Source organism: Prunus avium, chromosome 8, assembly GCF_965620075.1.
Source record: "Prunus avium chromosome 8, drPruAviu1.hap1.1, whole genome shotgun sequence".
Lineage (NCBI taxonomy): Eukaryota > Viridiplantae > Streptophyta > Magnoliopsida > Rosales > Rosaceae > Prunus > Prunus avium.
Window position 1 is genome coordinate 5301825 of NC_142291.1, and position 22248 is coordinate 5324072.

General features: G+C 36.6%; 1 protein-coding gene across 2 annotated transcripts; it reads right to left on the minus strand.

The window, feature by feature from the left end:
* Nucleotides 1-219: 219 nt before the first annotated feature.
* Nucleotides 220-3748, minus strand: LOC148291197 (protein FAR1-RELATED SEQUENCE 5-like). Of its 2 annotated transcripts, XR_015826165.1 has the most exons (3): nt 1025-3748; nt 798-941; nt 220-531 (listed from the first exon to the last, which is right to left on the minus strand). XR_015826165.1 is itself a non-coding variant. In XM_088245165.1 (2 exons), exons 1-2 carry the CDS (start codon nt 3169-3171, stop codon nt 848-850), a joined length of 2241 nt encoding a protein of 746 aa, XP_088101291.1. In that variant the 5' UTR covers nt 3172-3748; the 3' UTR covers nt 220-847. The 2 variants fall into 2 exon arrangements, 1 of the variants encoding a protein (XP_088101291.1); XM_088245165.1 differs by having other exon boundaries at nt 220-941.
* Nucleotides 3749-22248: the final 18500 nt, after the last annotated feature.

Below are 22248 nucleotides of genomic sequence, written 5' to 3' on the forward strand. Positions count from 1 at the left end.
ACACGAGTGACCATAAGCACGTGCAAGCTGCTCGGAAAAAGCTGACCCATACGACCGAGTGAATATGGCTACCATTGTTCAGTTGGTTGGGGTGATCGTGATATTGCTAAGAGGGAGCACATAAAATGCTTTGCAATGTAATTTTCTTGTGTGTGCGAAATTACGAGTAGTTGAAATGTTGGTGTACACTTTAATATTCTCCAAGCATTCGAAATGTGATTAGCTGCAATGTACTTATCATGCATAGAAGATGTTGTATTGTAGTTTGTATTTTACACGCTGATTTCTAATCATTGTGTTCCAACATAGTGCAAATTTCAAGTATCCTTCAGGTACGAATGTTTACAAAATCGTGCACCAATATTGCTTCATAGTCAAGGTCAGATCTTAATAACCAGTCAAGCACTAGAACATAACATTAGGAAAAATTGGTTGCTGCTGTAAATGATTAGTGTTGCTAGAAATGATTCGTGCTGGAAATCATTACTGCTGATGGAAACAACAGCTCCCTGCTGGAAATGCTACATTACCCTGTGATATAATCAATGAATCTGTGTCACTCGTTCATAATTCAGCATAAACTACCCATTGTACATGGTAAAAGTCATTGCTTCTTCACAAAACTCAAAATTTGATACTTTATCAAATGTCTATGAAAATTTCCAAATAGGGAGAAGACATGTAAAATTAACATGTGTCCAAATTTCATGCAAGAAGTAAACCAACCAAATTTCCATTTCAATTAGCAGTGGACATGAACAAACAAATAAAATAAAACTGCATATAGAAAACTTAACCTGATCATTAGCCTTCATAACAACCGGCCTTTGTATAATACAAACATAAATCATTCGGTAGGTCCGTGCATCCTGTAAAATTCGTCGAATAATGGGTCACTGAGATCTATTGGAGTTGATTCCTCATTGTTTGACGGTGATGTCCTGCATAAACACCAAACACAAGCACATAAAAAATTTAACTATTCAAATTTTAGGTGTTATTATAAATAGTTTTAACATCTTACGGTGTGTTCAAATTTCTTGGGCATTGTCTTCTATCATGACCAATGTCTCCACACTCCCGACAGTGTCGAATCCCTCGCTTCATTGGCTTTTCCTTTGCTCCCGTTACTTGTTTCCACCTTCCTTTGCACCTTACTCTCTTAGGGTCTTTCATATATTGTGTTTGAGAGCTAGACCCTCCAACTTCGTTATTACTTGGTCCATCCTTCAACAACTTCAACTTCACCCGCAAACTTTTTAGAGTCTCTGACACTAGCTCACATCCTTCTTCACACATTAATGCATCCTCAACCACATCTGAAGCAAGTCGGGACATTGTACTCCGCTTTATTAAAAGACCAGGATCTGCAGAGTCTTTAATTTCGTTGCCATTTGCATCTGACACCAATCCAGCTTTCGTAGTTTTCTTCCACCTTTTCAAAATATATTTATCGGGCATATATTCAATCTGGTCCCTTCTGAACAATGCTAGGATGTGCTTGCAAATAATCCCAACAAATTCAAATTTTTTGCAGCTACACGATGCGTGGTCAGAATCTTTGACATATACAACTTCTGCCACTCTTGTTTGCCAATTTTTCCTTTCGCTCACATTAAAGACAACTTTTGAAGCATCCTCTGTTTTGAGCTCTAGGAAACATGTTGTACTTTGTATTAGTTCTTTCTCAAACTTTTGAAACATTGCCCTTGTGTACAAGGTAGCCATTTGTTTGTTCATTGGCATTGGTAGAATACATTGAGCCACTTCAAATGCATCTACGTGATCAGCAGCTAACTCTTTTTGACGTTGATGGGAAAGTGCCCTCTCAAATCGTATTATGAAATCCATCAACGAATTTCTCCTTGATATGTATTGCTTGAAGAAAGCATGAGAACCTTCCGCTCTTTGGCTGCTTGACATTCCAGCGGCAAAAAAGTCTTGTGCGTAGGCTGGAACCCAAGATTCCCTTAAATCAAACATTGAACTTAGCCATTGATGGTCAGTCAAACCAGCCTTTGTAACCACAATATTCCACTTTGCATCAAACTCATCCTTATTGTCAGTATCCCATATGGCTTTCTGAAATTCACGCCAATACTCCTTATAAGCAGAATGTGGTAACTTAACATGGAACTTTGATGTGATGTGCCATATGCAAAGCCGATGAAATGTAGTCGGGAAGGCTATTGAAATCGCTCTGGTGATGGCCGCATCTTGATCTGTAATGATCGTTTTAGGTTCGCCACCTTGCATGGCTTTCTTAAACTCCTCAAACATCCAAATAAACGACTCAGTCGTTTCCTTGCTCAAAAATGTGCATGCTAAGACAATTGTCTGACCATGGTTATTAACTCCCAATATTGGTGCAAATGTCAAGTCGTATCGATTCGTGTTGAATGTGGTATCGAATACAACAACATCTCCATACAACCGGTATGCCCGTCTAGAAGTTGCATCTGCCCAAAAACATCGACTAAACCTGTCTTCGCCATCTCCCTCAATCTTGAAATAAAAAGCCTCATTTTTTTTCTGTTCAGCCATAAAATACTCGGTCACTAGTTCAACATCGTGGTTCCTCAGCTTCCCATTCACACTACATTCAAGATTGTAAATATCCTTTTTGATAAAACCGATTTTATCCATTCCTCCGGATTGCACCTCGAAAATACTTACCTTCTGATGAATGGGGATATTAACCGAACCCAACTGTTTTGTAAGTACTTTTGTAGAATCCGAAATACGACGGTGTGATCTCAATAAATGCACTCTTTCTGAGTCTGTCATCTTATGATTGTGTCCCTCTGCAAAAAGAGAGATGGCATACTTCTTGCTCCCATTTGTCTTCACAACCACAATCTTAGCTTTGCAATTGCATCTACTTATTCCCCGCTGTCTTTTTCTCTCCCGAGTTTCATCTTTCCTGTATGCACCTTGTTTGCAACAAACAAATTCTTTCCTCAGAATCTCTTTCTTATATGTCCCCCGAAAGCTGGAATGAAGTCGAATACCAAAGCCAGCCAAGAATGCATATCTGTTATAGAAATTATAAGCGAGGTCAAGCGAGTCGAACTTCATCCCAACCGCTGGTGTTTCCTCATTTCTTACTTCAGGAATGTAAACCATCCCATTAGCTGTTACACAGTCATCACTCTCTGAGCCCCCAGACATTTTACCCACATATATTTTTGAACTACTTCTAAATCACTGCATAGCAAATATTAATTCATTAATCAATCATTACTGCATTACAACATATCAATGCATTCCACTTACAATAAACATCGCCCAAATTGACACAAAAAAGACGCATAGCCTAGCTTGTTTGTAAGAGCCATTATTACACAAAATTTAATAATAGTTACGTCATCTCTTGTGCAATAATCTGGAAAAAAATAACATTAGAACCAACATGTTCAACTAAGAACACAAATGTAATTCAAACCAGCAATTACAGAACTTCTCCCAATATCCTCTCCAAATGCTTACTCCTAATGCCATTAAGCCTAAGTTTAGGATCTTTTACCTACATTTTATAATTTCCCACCCCCACCAAAAACAATCAACTAAATATATTGAATATTCATAAGGAAATGACGCATTATTGACAGAAAACTGACGCATTATTGACGGCAGAATAACACATTATTGACCGCAGAAATGACGCATTATTGATGCCACAAATGACGAATTTCTCACCCTCACAAAAAACAAACCAAACCCAATAAAATCAATCCAGCAACAGTAAACTTACCTCTCAAACTCAAGCGGGAGCTCCAAAGTCAATCAGCTTAAGAGAATGTGGTGGACATTAGAGAAGACTCTTTGGTAGTGGAGACTCCATCTCTACCACAATCGAGGAACAAATGCTGCTGCGGCGTCTAGCTACAGAACCAGATATGCTACTTTGCTTTCATTTGGAATCTCGTGTGCTGAACGAAAAAGAGAAGGGGTTTTCACTTCAGCCATAGAATCAAAACAGGGCAATAGCTAGATAAGAGCCATTAATCGTCATACCGAGGATGCCATAGATCACAGGCCTCCCAAGGAGCTGATGACAATGGAGCGACTATAGGGTTTGGGAGCTTTGGATCTTTCTAATTCTGGGTTTGCGTTACATTAAAAAACAGAGGATTGTGTTCTTGAATTTTTCAGAGAGGGAAATATCTTCAACTGAAGTTGGGTTTCCAACGGGTCAGATTCAACCCGGTTCTACATGCACCCTCTTTTAAAAACTCACCGTTGGATGAAATCCAATGGCTCTAACATACCCCTCAAAAAAACCCCTTATAACTTTCCCCTCACTATAGAAGCTCCCGCTTTTAGGCCAGTTTCTAGGCAATTTTGAAGCTTTTTTGGCAGGCCCTGACCAGTTTTTAGGCCACGTTTAAGCATTGAATTTCTGATCCATTTTAACACATATTCTAAGCAGAGTCGTTCTGTTGTGAATATGTCATATATAGACTATAGATGTGGGACTTTATATTGGCCTCATGATTCATTTGAATAGATGAAATAATCATATGGCTAATATGAAGGTCACATGATTCATCTTAATAGTTACCTCACTTAAGTTTAATAAAAAGGTTAACTATTGATTTGCCCTCTAAACTTGTACCTAACTTTCGATTTACCCATTATCCTTTTTTTTTTTTTTTTAGAAAATTAAAGATACAAATTTTTTTTTTCTTCAATACCCCCCGCCCTGCTTTGTCTAATCCTCAATATTTCATCCAATTTTCTGTTAAATCATTAATATAAAAAAATTTGTTGAAAAAACATAACCAAGAAAAAAAACCCTACCCCACCCACAGACCCAGCACCCCCCTCTTCCTCCCCTCTAGTTTTTTTCTCCTTCTCATCTTTTACCCTGACGCTTCTCTCCCACACCCAGCAACTCCAGTCCATTCCCAGGGATTCCAGCTCAGCCCCTGTGAAGACCCGTATTTTAAACGGATAAAAGAAGATATTTATCATTTGGATAAACTTTGACGATATTATTTTTTTAAGATATTTATTTTTTGGATACACTTGAATGATATTATCTTTTAAAGATATTTATCATTTGGATAAACTTGGATGATCTTATCTTTTGGATAAACTTGGATGTTCTTATCCTTTTAATATTGAAGTTTATCATATCCCTATAAACACTATAAATAGGAGCATAACTTTATAGTTTCAAAATATGAGAAATTATAAAAGAAATTGAGAGAGAGAGAGAGAGAGAGAGAGAGAGAGAGAGAGGTGATTCTTGGAGGAGATTTGGGGCTTAGCTTGTATTTTCTTAACTTGGAGCAATGCTTTGGAATCGAGGTAGGGATTTCTTGGGGGGCCTTACGGGGATTGATCTAATTAAATTTTGTGAGCATTATATTATGCATGATATTATTATTTGAAAGGCATAATTATATCATATCATGGAAATTGGCTGGAATTCTTGGGTTGATAAAGAAAGTATGGAAAATAGGGTAATGGGAAGGATCTTTTGTGTAGTTGAGTCTAACTCTTGGCAGGTACAAGGTCTCAGGGATCCTACAGTGCACATGATTTTTATTGGGTAATTCGGGACTGGCGACAGGGAGTTAGACAAGATGACTAACAAAAGGGAAAATTATGGGATGATTGAGATGGGTGTTAGTTCATATAAATGGGCATTCGAGACCAAGTGGTATAAGCATGGTATGAGACGTGCAGGTCTGCTTGTCCAGTTATATGAATTAACGGGAGTAGATGAAGAGCATTCATTCATGTATTATTATTAATGTGATATTTGGTTGTGTGATTGCTTGTCACTTAATTTAGTTATATCAATCTACTGTTGTAAGGTCTCATGTCCCTACTGAGTGGTGCTTGCTCATCCCTCATCCTGTTTAAATTTTTAGATGAATTAGTGGGCAAGACAAGGACTAAATCGGTTGAGGCTGAATTAGATGAGAGTGATAGAGCTTTATTTATTTATTGTAAAGTTGTAAGATTTTGGGATCTATTTTTATAAGAAAAAGTTTATTTTATGTTTTGGCTTCTTTTTATTTTATTTTACTTTTTATTTTCTCACGCACCGGGCGCGAGGTTTCCATTGACCCCCAAGTCCGGGGCGTGACAACCCCTCCAACCCTCTCTCTCTCTCTCTCTCTCTCTCTCTCTCTCTCAACCCAGCTGTATTTTCACTCAATATTATCGCCTCCTCCTCCTTCTCTTTCAAAGGACCCGACCCTCACCCCACCCCCCCCCCCCCCCCCCCTTCTCTCTCTCTCTGAATGGTCAATGGGAGTAAAGGAAAGCTCATATAGAACCCATAAACATGATCAGAATGTTTTTCTCTATGTCTCTTAGCCTATCAATGGCCAAGTCAAATGGGTATTTAAAATAACAAGCTTCAATTGGTGAAAACAAAACAATCATGTTGAGTTTTTGAAATTAAAAGTGGGTGTTGATGGCTTCGTGAGTTGGAATTAGGGTAGTGGCTAGTGAAATTGGATGGAATTTGGGGGAGGAGGAAAGGAAGAGAGAGAGAGAGAGAAGGCTGTGGGAGTGGTGGGTTGATTTTTATTAAAATTCTTTTATTTTTTGTATTTTATATTTAATGTTATTTTATTTTTCAGTATTTAGTTATTTTTAATGTACAAATTGACCAATTTACCCTTATATTTAATGGCAAATTGGATAAAATGTTGACGATTTAGATGGCAGGGGGGAAATTGACGAAAAATAAAAGTTCATATCCTTAATTTTCTACAAATAAAAAAAAGGATACTGAGTAAATTCAAAGTTAGGTACAAGTTCAGGGGGCAAATCAATAGTTAACCCTTAATAAAATGATCATGTGGCTAATATGAAGGTCCACATGAGAGGTCCATATATCACATCCTCACCATAGAATTTTGCATTTTGAGCAAAGCATCATCACATATCCAATCCATCATAGACTAGTCACTAGTGCAATGAAAAGTTCATTAAACTTACAACCCAAATGAACAAAATTGAAGACCAAATTTAAATATCCTTAGAGCCCTTCCATTCGTTGCCTCCAGCTCGAGCAGAACAGGGCCCAAGCCCAGGGAAGAGCTTCCAGTGGGCCACTCTTGCCAGGGCAAGCTGTGGGACCCATGCAACCGAGCCAGCCCACAGGCCAAACCAGCCTGACCTCTAGCCTGGGTTTGCTGACGTCAGCAACCAAAATTAAAAATTAAAAAATCTAAAAAAAAATTAAAAATTTCAGAATTTTAAAAAAATAAATACTTAGTCATATTCTTCACTTCCAACACCAAAACTCTATACAAATTCCTCTCATCATATCTCATGTGAATAGTGGTTGCCATGGCAATGGGTGGAAACACCACAACTTTTTGCAATGGCTGCCACTATTCACGTGAATAGTAACAGCCCTTGCCTTGCCCTTGCCCGTTGCCATGACAAATGGGTGGAAGTGCTCTTAAAACTCAAATGAAAACAAAATGCAATCTAAAGTTAATTCAATTAGAACCCAAAATAAGTTAGCCTTGCAAACCAATCAACCACATTGTTATTAAAGTGAATGGTGAAGGAAGTGGAGGAGTTAGATGTTGTGTTGTAGAAATAGTTGAAGTTCCATATCATCTATAAAAAAAAATGAAGTAAATAAACTAATTAATATAATTTTATAACAAATAAAGTACCTAAAACCAGGGCATGTCCATTAATTTTGGAGGCCCTGTGCAAAGAGAGATGTTAAGGCCCTATATATACAACTAAAAAAATTCATAATCCATAAATACTTAAATAGAACCAAACCCACCCTTAGTGACATCAATTACATCATAATCCACAAATAGAACCAAATCAATCTATATTTTTTTTTTTTTTGAGAAAGAGAATTCATTCATAGAACCAAAGACGTACAAAGAGCGACATGATACAGTGACCTTGTTAAAACCTTACTAGGACAACCTCATGGGACAAACCCTAGGGAAGAAAAGAGTATCACACATGTCATGGACTAACAACAGAGTCCAATTTAGGTCACGCTAGACCATTACAATAAAAGAACAAATATAAAATGAAAACTAACACAAAGACCTTCGACGAGAACCGCAACTAGAGACCAACACAATACACTCACATGAGAGGACAACAGAAACCCCAAATAGTAAACTCACATGAGAGGACCGCAGAACATCTCAATTGTCAAAAGAACCCTTCTATAAGCAAAATCATAGTCATTTAACACCTACACAAACTGCAAGGTATACCATAGCAGAAACCAGAAGAGAACACGAAGGAGGAACACATAAACAATAGTAAAATGACCCCTGAGAAGCACTCCACTTCAACTTAGAACCTGACAAAAAAAACCTCCTATGACCAAGCTTAGTTCTTCGGTCGATGCATAGTAGAGAAAAGCACCATATCCCAACAATTATCACCAGCGTTGCTGCTGCCGCCGCTGTTGAAACAAAGACAAAGCATTAGCCACCAATTATCACTACTCTCCCGAGAGAGACACAATCCAGCATCATTACTATCATCGCTGCTGAGACAAGGACAACACTAGTCACCTAAAACACTGCAAAAACAACCAAACAAAAAAAAAACAGACAAATAGACTAGATCCAAATAGATCTAGACTATCTGGGGAAGGGAATGACAGGACCCGTCCCGAATTCCTTGGAATCTGTGACGAACCCTATGGTTCTTCAGACATCAAATCAATGTCGAGCCCACTTACTAGCAGCATCTTCTTCTCTGAAAATAAGGAAAAAGAGGGTCTAGACTTTCTACCAAAATTTCGACAGAGTCTCCCCTGAAAAACGGACTTTTCCCAAAAATTCCAACATGTCAAAACATAGTAAAAAGTTCCCAACAAGCAGCACGCACAATACAAAGGCATACAGTTTACAGAAGAGGCCTTCGGCCTTACATCCAACCCTAACATGGGCGATAACAGAGCAATTCTAAGGAAATTCAATTTACAACCGAAAGCAAACTTTCAACAGAAACAAAAACAAATAGAAAATTTCCCTACAAAAGTTCAGGGCGTGGAAATGCAAATCTTGGCTCGGTTGCTCGGCTTAGATCAAGCCAGTACTTGGGAGGTGCAAAACAGAAAATTGTGACTGGAAAAAACAAGTTTCAACATGGTTAAAATCAACGTACTAACCCCACCATTTTAGAAAACGATACCAAAACATGCATTCAAAACCGATATATAACTATTTAGTAAAAAATAACACCAAGGTAAAACACAAATCTCGTAATAGTATACTAATACCCAAACCCACTCAAAACTTTTCCCTTTTTCTCAAACAACTCTCACCCAAAACGCGTGCCCGTTGGCACAGCAAGCGAGGATGGATCCTCACCAATAAATTAGAATAAAGGTATATATATAGGTAAGACCACTACCAAACTTGTATTGGGGACAAATCCAACCGGGGGATTGTTTGACTAGACCACATGGAAGAATCCTCAATTGACCATGTGGCTAGGGAACAAGCTGTCCAACTGGGGGACTGGGCTCACCAGCATGCACAGCAGAATTATTAATACTCATGCGCTTGTGACAAGTCCTGTGCGTGCAGACTACCCCGCTAAGGGTCTACGAAACACCCCGTCAAGGGTGCCCGGGTTCCGACATATCCAAGTATCCAATGTGTCTAAGTTTCCAATCCAAGTATCTAAGTACCGAGGAGGTACATAGGGTAGTGCTAAAAGCACTCCAGACTAACATAAACCACAACCCAAATCCCATTCCACAACCTCTTTCCAACCATCCCATGTAATCAACACATATCCCTAGACAACCGGACATCACTTGTGTCCAAGACTCAAATCCCAAAATATACATATTCAAAATATAGATAATAGCTCTCAAGATAACAATTAGTCAACCCAACTTAATCACGACCTTCAAGTATCCGAAAACATACTAGTGATTCCATAAAATACCATAAAGCAATATTAAAACAATATTAAAGTTTCAACAATCAAAATATCCCTATATATATATGCATAGCTTTCCACCTTTAAAAATAATGATTATTTAAAAACAAATCCACTCACAGAAAGTCTAAAGTTGCATGACCCTGAGAGGGTTCTGCTTCCTGAGCACGCTGAGCTTGAGTACCTATTGAAGAACACAAGGACTAGATTAAATAAAGCACTTTAAATTGAATCGAATTGAATAAAATGATTAAATTGGGTCGGGGCGCTACAGGGAAGGGAGGAGAAGAGGGGATTAGAGGAAGGGAAAAGATAAGAGAAAAAGAAGGGGAGATAAGGAGAAGAATGGGAAGATGGGCAGAGGGGAGGAGGTGGGGTGGCCACCTCCACCCCTTAGCTTCTTCCGATTGGTTGTCGGCAAGGAGAAAGGGGATGAGGGTGCGGCTAGGGTTTCTCAATTCTTATAAAAGTTAATAATATAATTTTAACGCAAACCAAATCGATCCTTAATAAAGTCAATTACATTTACGTTCTTATATTCATAGCCCACTTAATTGTCTTTTACATACAACAAATGTGAAAGTACAAAAACTATAAATAAATCTTAATAAAAAACAGCAACCAACAACCAACCCTTCATCCAGGAACCAAAACAGTCAACAACCAGCAACCAACGCTTCTAAAAACAGTCATCCTTGCATTTTTAGTTGCAAAATCATTAATCAAACGAGTACAATAAAGTTCTTCCAAAAAGTCACTTTCAATAGATATCAAACTTAAACCATTTAGTCTTTCTTGTGACATGGTTGATCGCAAGTAAGATTTCAATAACTTCAATTTGGAAAAACTTCTTTCAGCTGAAGCAACTGTAATATGTAAAGTCAATAATATTCTATAAGCAATGATTGTTTTGGAAAACAAATTAGCCTTTTTAAAGCACTCAAAATGTCAGTGGATGTCTCTGCTATAAAGGAGTTACCATAGCTTCTACCAAACAGGCCCACTCATCATCCACTAAACATATACTATCATATTTCCAGACAAAGCTAATTGCTCACCACTAGTGCACCTCCATCAAAACCCACTTTATATCTCAACTAGACAACTAGATATTGTATATTAGTGTGGCTCATTAGGCCATCTCCAGTCATAGGGTTAAATGTAGTCTAGGGCTAAAAATTTGGCCCTCCAAAATATTAATTTTTTAAAGAATAGTGCAGGGCTAAATTTTTCCATCTCTAGCCATACATGGCTATATTTTAGGGCCTTTCATATTTTATTATTTTGAGAAATAACTTTTAAAAATATGAAAGTTGTACCATGAGTGTTGTACAATAGTTTATTATTTTATTACATGGTGTTTATTAGTTTATAGTTTTCAATCAATTATTCTAACCTCCAATTCTAACCTCCAATTCATTTTATTTAATATATATATATATATATATATATATATATATATAAAATAAAATGAATTTAAAAATATTTTAAAAGGTTATTAAAAATAAAATAAAAGACCTAACACCTAGCTGACATCATCGATGATGTCAACGAGCCTTTAATATTGACTGTTGGATCTGCAGTTGCACGAGATGTTTCGTGCTCTTGCCTACCATGATACTTTCTCTTCTTGGAAAGCACATGCGCTGGGCCCACAAAAAAATTTGGCTTAGTTGAAGGGCTAAAGGGCCAAATATGGCCCTCCAAATTTGGCCAAAAAAGATTTTAGCCCATGACTGGAGATGTATTTTGCATTATTTTAGGACTATATTTGGCCTATGGCCCATGACTAGAGATGGCCTTATTACCTCTTATTATTTTGTCACTAAACTTGTACATATATATTGTACTACACACTGCACAAGAAATATGAATGAATACAAAAACATTTTGCAGCTTTAGACTCTTCATCTGCCACTTTTGGTAAAATCTCTCGTATGACTTTTAATAGGCCTTTCTTTGTTTCTTTTATAAATGGGCCTAAAAAAAATTTGGGGGCCTTGTGCAGTCGCCCAGCCTGCACAAGTTATGGGCCGGGCCTGCCTAAAACCTCAAATAAAGAAGAAACATTTACTTACTTGCTTCAATTTCTTCAAGCTCCCTGTAGAATGCAGGCTCATCTTTCGTTGGTTCGTTATAGAAGCAAAATTCCTTCACCCTAAGCCAATCACTTGTACACACTAATCCCTCTACCATTTTAGGAGTTAATGAACTTCTAAAGGGATCCACAATCATCTTTACTAAGCTAAAATCATTCTCAGTAGCAACGGTTGGAGATAGGATTGCAAAGATATCCGTGGAAATCATTCCAAGGTTTGGATATCTTGATTCATTTCCTTTCCACCAATCCAAGAGTTTGAAGTGCTTGTTCAAAGGGTTTTCAAATGGATCAGTCAAATACTTATCCACCTTATTGGATATCTCCATAAGTTATTCAGCTTTCCTTTGTTGCGCAAGTTCTTGCAGCATTTGAGCTTGAATATCATCCTCACCAACCTCATCATTGGCATCCTCTTCTTGTGCGTCATATATAGGTTGTGTACCAATGTTTGCATCCTCTCTATACTCACTATACAACTTTAGCAAGCATGTTCTTATCTCACCAACAATTTCTTCAATCTTATTTGGGTCGAAACCAATATTTTGATATGCTAAAACGTTGTGCTCCTCAAGGGCATGACCATATTGTATGATTGAGGTTCATGATTAATCCATGTTGGCAGATGAGTGCACAACAAAAGATCTCTACCTTTAGTAAAGATGGAGAATGCTCTGACGATATGATTCAAGAGTCTTTGGCCAAAGCATTAGGTATGATTCAAAATGGTGATCCCAATCATACTTGTATGAGTTATATAAGCTTGAAGTTCACATTAGGGGCTTGCAATGTTTTCCATGCATTAATGATGTGAGAGAAAGCATTGAGTTAGAGAATGACCGTATTACATTATAATTCCAACTGAATAGGTTCTCCACCTTATTCGACATTGGCTTGGATAACCGTAACATGTTGCTAGACGTCACTCACGGTTTGTAGAAACTTTGAGGATATGCCATAACTATGTCCTCATAAAAGGGAGAGTTAAAAAGGGGTTTTAATTCACAATCAATTAAGAAAGAGTCCAAATTGCCCACTGCCTTGCCGATTAGAACCTAACCAATCATACACCCATAAAGGTGAAAAGTTAAAAATTTATTAGGAGATGATGAGCAAAGATTAATTAAATAATCTGTCACATCCCGGATCGGCTCCGCCGTAACACGATATTGTCTGCTTTGGGCCCCCCTCTCTGCCCTCACGGTTTTGTTTCTGGGAACTCATGAGCAACTTCTCAGTGGGTCACCCATCCTGGGATTGCTCTAGCCCAAACTCGCTTAACTTCGGAGTTCCCATGAATTCGAAGCCAGTGAGCTCCCAAAAGGCCTCGTGCTAGATGGAGGTGAGTATATACATATAAGGCACATCACCCCCTCTTCGTTGGTCGATATGGGATGTTACAATCCACCCCCCTTAGGGGCCCGACGTCCTCATCGGCACACTCACACCGCACGGCAGAGTGGCTCTAATACCATTTTCACATCCCGGATTGGCTCCGCCGTACCACAATATTGTCCGCTTTGAGCCCTCCTCTCTTCCCTCACGATTTTGTTTCTGGGAACTCACGAGCAACTTCCCAATGGGTCACCCATCTTGGGATTGCTTTAGCCCAAACTTGCTTAACTTTGGAGTTCCCATGAATCCGAAGCCAGTGAGCTCCCAAAAGGCCTCAAGCTAGATGAAGGTGGGCATGTACATATAAGGCACATCACCCCCTCTCCGTTGATCGATGTGGGATGTTACATAATCAAAGCTCAGGACTTTTATTGGGCCTAAAATTAGTTTTAGAGGTTCAAGGCATATTGGGCTCATAAGATAAGTTGTACATGACAACTTACAAGATGAAGTCGAAAAGGCCCAATAAGGAGAGAAATTTGGCCATATGGTGAAGTTAGTGGGTTTGACATGATGGCTTACATGGATCATTTTAAGTGAAATGGGTGATGGGTGACCCAACTTATAATGCCTAGCCTACAAACATATGGCTATGGGTTGATTCATCTTAGGGTTTTTCGGATGATGGGAGGATAAGGAGGCAACACCATGCCCCTCCCTCCCCTCCACCATGGCCGGCCACATAAGGAGGGGTACTAGCATCTCCACCTCCTTGTGTTCTTCATCTCCTCCTCCATCCTCTTCCCTTGGAGTGTATGAAGTTAGAGGCCAAACATTTGGGTGGCTCTCTTTTGGAAAATCATGTGGTGAAGGCCCTCCATAGGTGATCAATCTTGAGCTTTTCTCAAGGTAGTGCTTCAAAGGTATAAAGAAATCTCTACTATCTCTAGTAGTTTGCATAAGTGTCTAAAGTGCTTCAGTCCTTTTAGGCCTAAAGATACTTTGGTTAGATTTTGTTTTTAAGCTCAAAATTTTAATTTTTGATTCCCTTGCCTAGAGATTAAGTGTAATCTCATCTTTGTGCCTTAATGAATCTAAAATATCATAAGGTTTCCTTCATAGTGGTCGTACCACCATCTCATTATACCTTCAAGATTTCAACACACAATGATACTCATACATGAAAATTGCCTCCACGTAAGCATTATATCATTCTCTCACTCGCACAAACAGAGCAAAAGAAAACGAACATGAAGGGGGTCACACTGTTATAAACCTTTACCAAATTTACCCTCGCAAAGTTTGTCTACATACTTAAGCACAAATGTACTGCTACAATTCCAGTCTCTTGTAGGGTTTTACACTTTGACCACCATCTCATTATACCTTCTTGATTTCAACACACAATGATACTTGTTGATTTAAGGGAGAAGAGGTTTAAGAAATAGTTGGTTTAGTGTTTAGGACAATAACTTGATGTGGAATAGAAAACTTTTTGAAAGAGTAACAAGATGATTTTATTTTATTGATTGAAATAAATAAAAAGGTACAAGGCTTTAGAGTTGGTTGATGGGAGAGTTAGACATGCTGTAGTTTTTCAGCTTACATTTTTGTATAGGCATCAAGCCTATATATATAGGAGACTTAACTGACAATAGCTTAGTCGGTGAGATTAGCTCTTTAAATATTTTATATTATAACACACTTTGATTTCTTAGATTTTTTGTATTCACCGACTTTGCTAAGTCGGTTTGCAGATTCTTTAAAAATCTAGACTTTTCTATATTATTCAAGACTAAGTGTGCATTACTTTTTAACACTCCTCCTTAATGCACATTTGCGTTACTCCGAGCATGCTTCGTAGCAGTTCAAATTTTAGTCTTGGAAGTGCCTTAGTGAAGATGTCTGCAATCTGCTCTTCTGTCTTGCAGTACTTGAGCTCAACTTATTTTTTTGCTGAGACTTCTTGTAATAAGTGATGTGAGATGGCAATATGCTTTGTCCTACTGTGGAATACTGGATTCTTCACCATTGCTATAGTAGGCTTGTTGTAACAAAATATTTCAGTAGCTTCTGTTTGGCAGTCTCCCATATCTTCAAATATTCTTCTGAGCCAAATAGTTTGGCATGCTGAACTTGCTGTTGATACGTACTCGGCTTCTGCGGATGATTGTGCCACGGTATCTTGTTTGCTTGATGACCATGAAAATATACCGGACCCAATTGTAAATGCATGGCCTCATGTGCTTTTCATGTCATCCACTGATCCAGCCCAATCACTATCTATGTAGCCAAATAGTCTTGGATCTATAGTAGACTTATACCATATGCCATAGTCAATTGTGCCTTGCAAGTATCTTAATATTTTCTTTGCTGCTCCATAGTGTATTTAGCTTGGATTTTGCATAAACTTGATAGTAAGCTCGTCGCGTACATTATGTCGGGTCTAGTTGTTGTTAAGTATAGTAAGCTCCCAATGAGACTTCTGTAAACTGATCCATTGACTTTACTTGATCCATCATCCTTTCTTAATTTCTCATTGGTGATAAGTGGAGTAGCCACAGTCTCGCACTCGTACATTTTGAACATTTTCAAAAGATCCTCGGTGTACTTTTTCTGGCATATGAAGATTCCATCTTCTTCTTGGTTTATTTCAATGCCCGAAAAATAGTGCGTAAACCCAAGGTCACTCATCTCAAATGTTTTCATCATATCTTTTTTGAACTCTTGAATTATTTCTGCATTGTTTCATGTGTAGATAAGGTCATCCACATATAGAGATACGATCAAGATATCGGACTTACTTTGAGTTTTGGTGTAGAGAGTAGGCTCGCTTTTGCTCCTCCTGAAGCCTGCGTTGATGAAGTATTTGTCTATGCGGCTATTCCATGCTCGTGGTGCTTGCTTGAGTCTATACAAGGCTTTCTTTAACTTGAGTGCTTTATCTTCTCCTCCTTGCTCAATAAATCCTTGTGGTTGCTCCACATATATTTCTTCTTCGAGCTCTCCATTTAGAAATGCAGACTTTATGTCTAGCTGATAAATTCTCCATTTCTTTTGAGCTGCTAATGCTACCAGTGCTCTTATAGTATCAAGTCTTGCAACTGGTGCAAAGGTTTCGTTATAATCTATGCCCGACTGCTGCGAGTAGCCTCTAGCTACTAACCTCGCTTTATGCTTTTGTATTGATCCATCAGGATTAAATTTGGTCTTATAGACCCATATGATCTCTTTATCTTGTGGGCGATCAACGAATTCCCATGTTTTGTTTTTCTCAATTGTTTTGATTTCTTCTTCCACAGCTTTTCTCCAGATTTCTTCTTTTACTGCAACTTCAAAACTTTCTGGTTCTATAGTTATGAAGTTGCAAGTTTCATATATATCTTGGAGTGATCTAGTTCTTTGTTCTGGTTCTGAAGAGCCATCATGTTGTATAGATGGAGGAGTTGTAGGTGGTGGAGTCGTACCTAGAGTTTCTTCAATTTCCTCTCTGCACGGTTGTGTTATAGTAACACTTTTCTTTTAAACTTTTTCTTCCTCCTAGTCCCATGACGCCGATTCATCGAATTCAACAGTTAATTGATGCTCTACTCCTTCATCTTCACAAAATTTGTTGAATTCTTTAGAGGTATATTCTTTTCCTCTATCACTTCTTAGAGCTTTAATATAGTGGCCACTTTTTTTTTCAACATGGGTTTTGAATTTTTTGAAAATATTAAATACTTCTGATCTTTCTCGTAGAAAATAAACCCACGTTATTCTAGTATAGTCATCTATGAATAGGATAAAGTACCTGTTGTTATCAAGAGATGGAGTCCTCATAGGTCCACAAACGTCTGTGTGAACAAGCTCCAACAAGGCCTTAGCTCTCCAAGCCTTTCCAGATGGAAATGCTTGTCGATGTTGTTTGCCAAGTTGGCAACCTTCACAGACATCATGGATCTCTTTTATGTTTGGAAGATCTCTCATCATATTCTTTTGATAAAGAGTTTTTAGTGCATAAAAATTAAAGTGGCCAAATCTTTTATGCCATAACCATGAATCTTCTACTTATGCTTTCATGGTTGTGGTGGCTTTTACAAATTACCATTGGATAGGAAAATTTCTATTTTCCATCCTTACTTTTGTTATTATGTGATTTTTATTTCTTTTATCAAATATTGTGTAGGAGTTTCCAGAAAAGTGCAGAGAGTATCCATTTTCAATCATTTGTCCAACACTTAATAGATTATGCTCCAGGCTAGGAACTAGTAGAACATCTTTAATATATTTAGTTCCTTTATTAGTTTGGATAGTGATTGTACCTTTTCCTTTGTTCTCCACCAGTGTTCCATTTTCCAGTTTTACTTGTGATTTTAGGGACTTGTCTATGTTGGAGAAGATGCTTTCATCTCCAGTCATGTGCTTACTACAGCCGCTGTCAATATACCATTTCTTGTTGGTTTCTTCTGGTGTGGCTTGGTGAGCATAAAACACATGCTCATTCTTCTCACTTTTTTCTGAGTAATTGGCTTAATAGTTCTTGGTCCGACAGTCTTTTTCAATGTGCCCAAATTTTTTACAATTTTGACATTTGGGCTTGGCACGGAACCAACAATATTTTTCTAGGTGGTTTGTGGCAGGGATGATAGTTTTTTCTTTCCTTTATTTCTTTTTTATTTCCCCAATTCTTATTGAATTTATAATCTTCTCTTCTAGAACTTTCTCCAAATTTCCTTTCCCCCTTCTTTAGTTTTCTGAGACCTTAAATTTAGTTTTGACTAAAAGTCTCTTTCTACTGAATTTTCACTTCGCCTACTCATTCTTTTTGTCATATGCTTCATGAGAGCCCATTAGTTCTGTCATTGACAGACTAGTTAAATCTTTTGTCTGTTCAATGGAAGTAACTAAAGGATCATACTTATCAGGAAGACTTATAAGTATTTTTTCTACAATTCTTGAATCATTAATATTTTCTCCATAGGCTCTCAATTGATTAATTTTTATTTTTATTTTAGCATAATAGTCTTGTGTGGTCTCAGAATCCTTCATTTTAATGTTTTCAAACTCTCTTCTCAAAGTTTGTAGTTTAACTGCACGTACCTTGGCATAGCCTTGAAATTCCTCCTTTAAGGTATTCCATGCTTCCCTTGCAACTGTGGCTCCCATGATCCTTGGCAAAATCGTATCATGCAAGGCTTGTTGCTGGGCACATAAGGCCTTTGCATCTTTTCGTTGATCCTTCTTTAGTTGCCTCAACTGTTCCACGGTTGGATTTTCTAGATAATATTGAAGCCACTATCAACTATGTCCCATAAATCTTGAGACATAAAATAGGTCTTCATTTTAATACTCCAGAAGTCATAGTTTTCTCCCGTGAAAATAGGAAGAGGGTCAGAGTTTTGGCTAGTGGTAGACATGATGGAAGACTAGTGAACCAATGCCCAAGGTTGATCGGAACCATAATATGAAATATCGATAATATCGACGAAATATCGAGGATATTTCGGATATTTCAAATCACGGATATTTCGGAACATATCCATGTACATATCGTATAAATATCTACAATATCGACGATAATATCGGAAAATATCGATGTCGATAATTTCGCTCACACTTCAGCAATATTTTGTCAAAATATCGATGCAATATCGCTAAAATATAGAAAATATCGAAAATATTGATGCAAAGGAAAAAAAAAAGGAAAAAGAAGAAAAGAAAAAAAATGGAAAAAAAGGGAGAAAAAAAACACAAAGGGAATTTGAACCCCTCTCATTTTACTCCTCCAACACCTTAACCACTATATCACTTATGTTTTTGTGATAATATGCTAAAATATTTATATTTATATTGTTTTGTTTTGAATTCTTTTTGCAAGAATCAAATTTTCACATGAGAATGAATCTTTAATCCATTTAATGTTATTGATTATTTTATTATTCATTATAAGCACTTACATTACTAAATTTCCCTTCAAATTGATGCTTAATTACTTAAATCTCTATAATTATTTTCTTTATCTACTATTTAATTCTTCCTTGGATAAATTTATTTATGTTCTTAGTTAATTTTCAATCTTCACTATTATTTTTTAAGCATGGTAAAGTGCCTAATTTTCATGAAAAATCAAGTTGGTTTACATCTTTAATTATTTTTAATTTTTGATAAATAATAAATATAAGAACGTGTACCATGTCCAATGAATAATGTGAAATAAGGTTACTCATGTATCTTACCATGTAAAATATTGTACTAAAAAATGATAAATAAATTACTAGGGGGTGTTTAATTCTCTTTCATTAATTACTCCAGATTTTCTAAGTCACAGAGTTTGTTGGGTCGCAATATAATCAACTTAAATCACTCAAACCCACTATGCAATACATTTCCTTCCAATTTTTTGTGTCAAAATAATAGATGATTGACTAAATAAACTTATTCTAAAGTTTCATTAAAAATTTCCATTTATTTATCACAATTTCCGTGGTTTTTATTCAATTTTTATCGATATCGATATTTTCCCGATATTTCCATCGATATTTAAGACCTTGATCGGAACAAGCTCTGATACCACTGTTGATGTAAGGGAGAAGAGGTTTAGGAAATAGTTGGTTTAGTGTTTAGGACAATAACTTTATGTGGAATAGAAAACTTTTTGAAAGAGTAACAAGATAATTTTATTTTATTGATTGAAATAAAAAAAAAAGGTACAAGGCTTTAGAGTTGGCTGATGGGAGAGTTAGACAAGCTTAGTCGGTGAGATTAGCTCTTTGAATATTTTATATTATAACACACTTTGATTTCTCAAATTTTTTGTATTCACCGACTTTGTCAAGTCGGTTTGCACATTCTTTAAAAATCTAGACTTTTCTATATCACTGAAAACCTTTATGTATTATTCAAGACCAAGTGTGCATTACTTTTTAACAATACTCATACATGAATATTGCCTCCATGTAGCATAATATCATTCGCTCACCCGCACAAACAGAGCAAAAGAAAATGGACATGAAGGGGTGACGCTGTTATAAACCTTTACTAAATTTACCCTCACAAAGTTTGTCTACATGCTCAAGCACTTAGGCTCTTCTAGGGTTTTACACTTTTCTTTCCTCTTCCCAAAACAATATCAGGTAAGCTCTTCAACTTTCTTTAGAACCATTTAGGCTTATTTGGTCAATCCCTAAAATTGCCACCTCGTTGTAACCACCCTACTCTTCATGCTACAATCCCTTGATTCGTGGAACACTTCTTCTCAAGCCACCACGTCATTAGACACATGTTTATCATGGATATAACCACTAACCATGATTCCCCTTTTTATTGAACCACTCTCCCACATTTTCATATTTTCGTAGAGCCAATAACCACCCAACTAACTAGGTAGTTATCCTTCATCTTTTTAGTTATAGCCGCCCACTTCTCTAGTCACCATGCTAGAGTTACGCACTCTCTAGGTAGTTATCTAAGTAGCCTACTTCATCAACGATCTTAGCTCCAATTACTTAGGTGTGTCCACTTCACTTGTCACAAGCCATCTTCGTACAACCTTAGCACACTTGCGCTCGCCCGATTAATGTGTCTAGAAAGTATAAACCAATAAACACCATGTAATAAAATAATATTTTAATTTGACATATGGAATGAAATGTATAACTCTATGTCAAATTACTACATAAGTCATTAAATTCAAATTTAATGTTTGATATTTGACATCGCCTTGGAGATGCTCTTAATATTTTTGTCCAATAAGGGTATTTTGATATTTTTGAATGTTTCATGGATTATGCTTCATAAAATTTTCATCACTAGTCTCTCTGCAAGCGCTTCAACGCATGCGAGAGGTTTTTTTTTTTTTTTTTTTTATAATTTTAATTTATTTTAGAATTAAAAAAGATAATGGGTAGTTATGTTCCATAAAAATATGATCCATTATCTGATTTTTCTTTTAATTTTAATTTTTTTCAAATGAAAAAGTGTGAATTTACCATATTATCCGTATTTAATTAATAATTTCAATTCTTAATATTTGCATTAATCAATGGCATTTTTTGGTATTTTGGATGTTTCACCATTCTCTTGGTATTTTGAATGTTTCACCATTCTCTGCCTTTTGCTTTATATATAGATAGATGACAATGTTTAAAAGAAAAGCCAAACAGAGAAAAGAGAACCTTCCTCATTACACTCTTAACGGTCGACATACATTTAAATCATGACCTTTAAATCTTCTTGTTCTTTTGGTTATGGATAGCAATGATTGCCAATACAGCAGTGCCCACAGAGAACCCCATTACATTAAAGTCAACTTTTGTTTGGCAGTGCTCACTTTTGTTTTACGCTCCTTCATCAAGCAAATATATTTAATTGAAAATTGGTCTCTTTGTATACGCTCTCGCGTCTGTGGGAGGTTTTTTTTTTTTTTTATAAAAAAAATTTAATTTATTTTAGAATTAAAATAATATAATGGTAGTTGTGTTCCATAAAAATAGGATCTATTATCCGATTTTTCTTTTAATTTTAATTTTTTTAATATAAAAAAGTGTGAATTTACCATATTATCCTCATTTAATTAATAATTTTAATTCTTAATGTTTGGATTAATCAAGGGCATTTTCTTGTATTTTGAATGTTTCACCATTCTCTACCTTTTGCCATATATATAGACTAGCCTCTCTGCATGCGCTTCTGCCCCTGCGAGAGGCTTTTTAAAAAAAAAATTAAATTTATTTAGAATTAAAAAAGATAATTGGTAGTTGTGTTCCATAAAAATAGGGCATTATCTGATTTTTCTTTTAATTATATTTTTTTTAAATATGAAAATGTGTGAATTTACCATATTATCCTCATTTAATTAATAATTTCAATTCTTAATGTTTGCATTAACTAAGTGCATTTTCTAGTATTTTGAA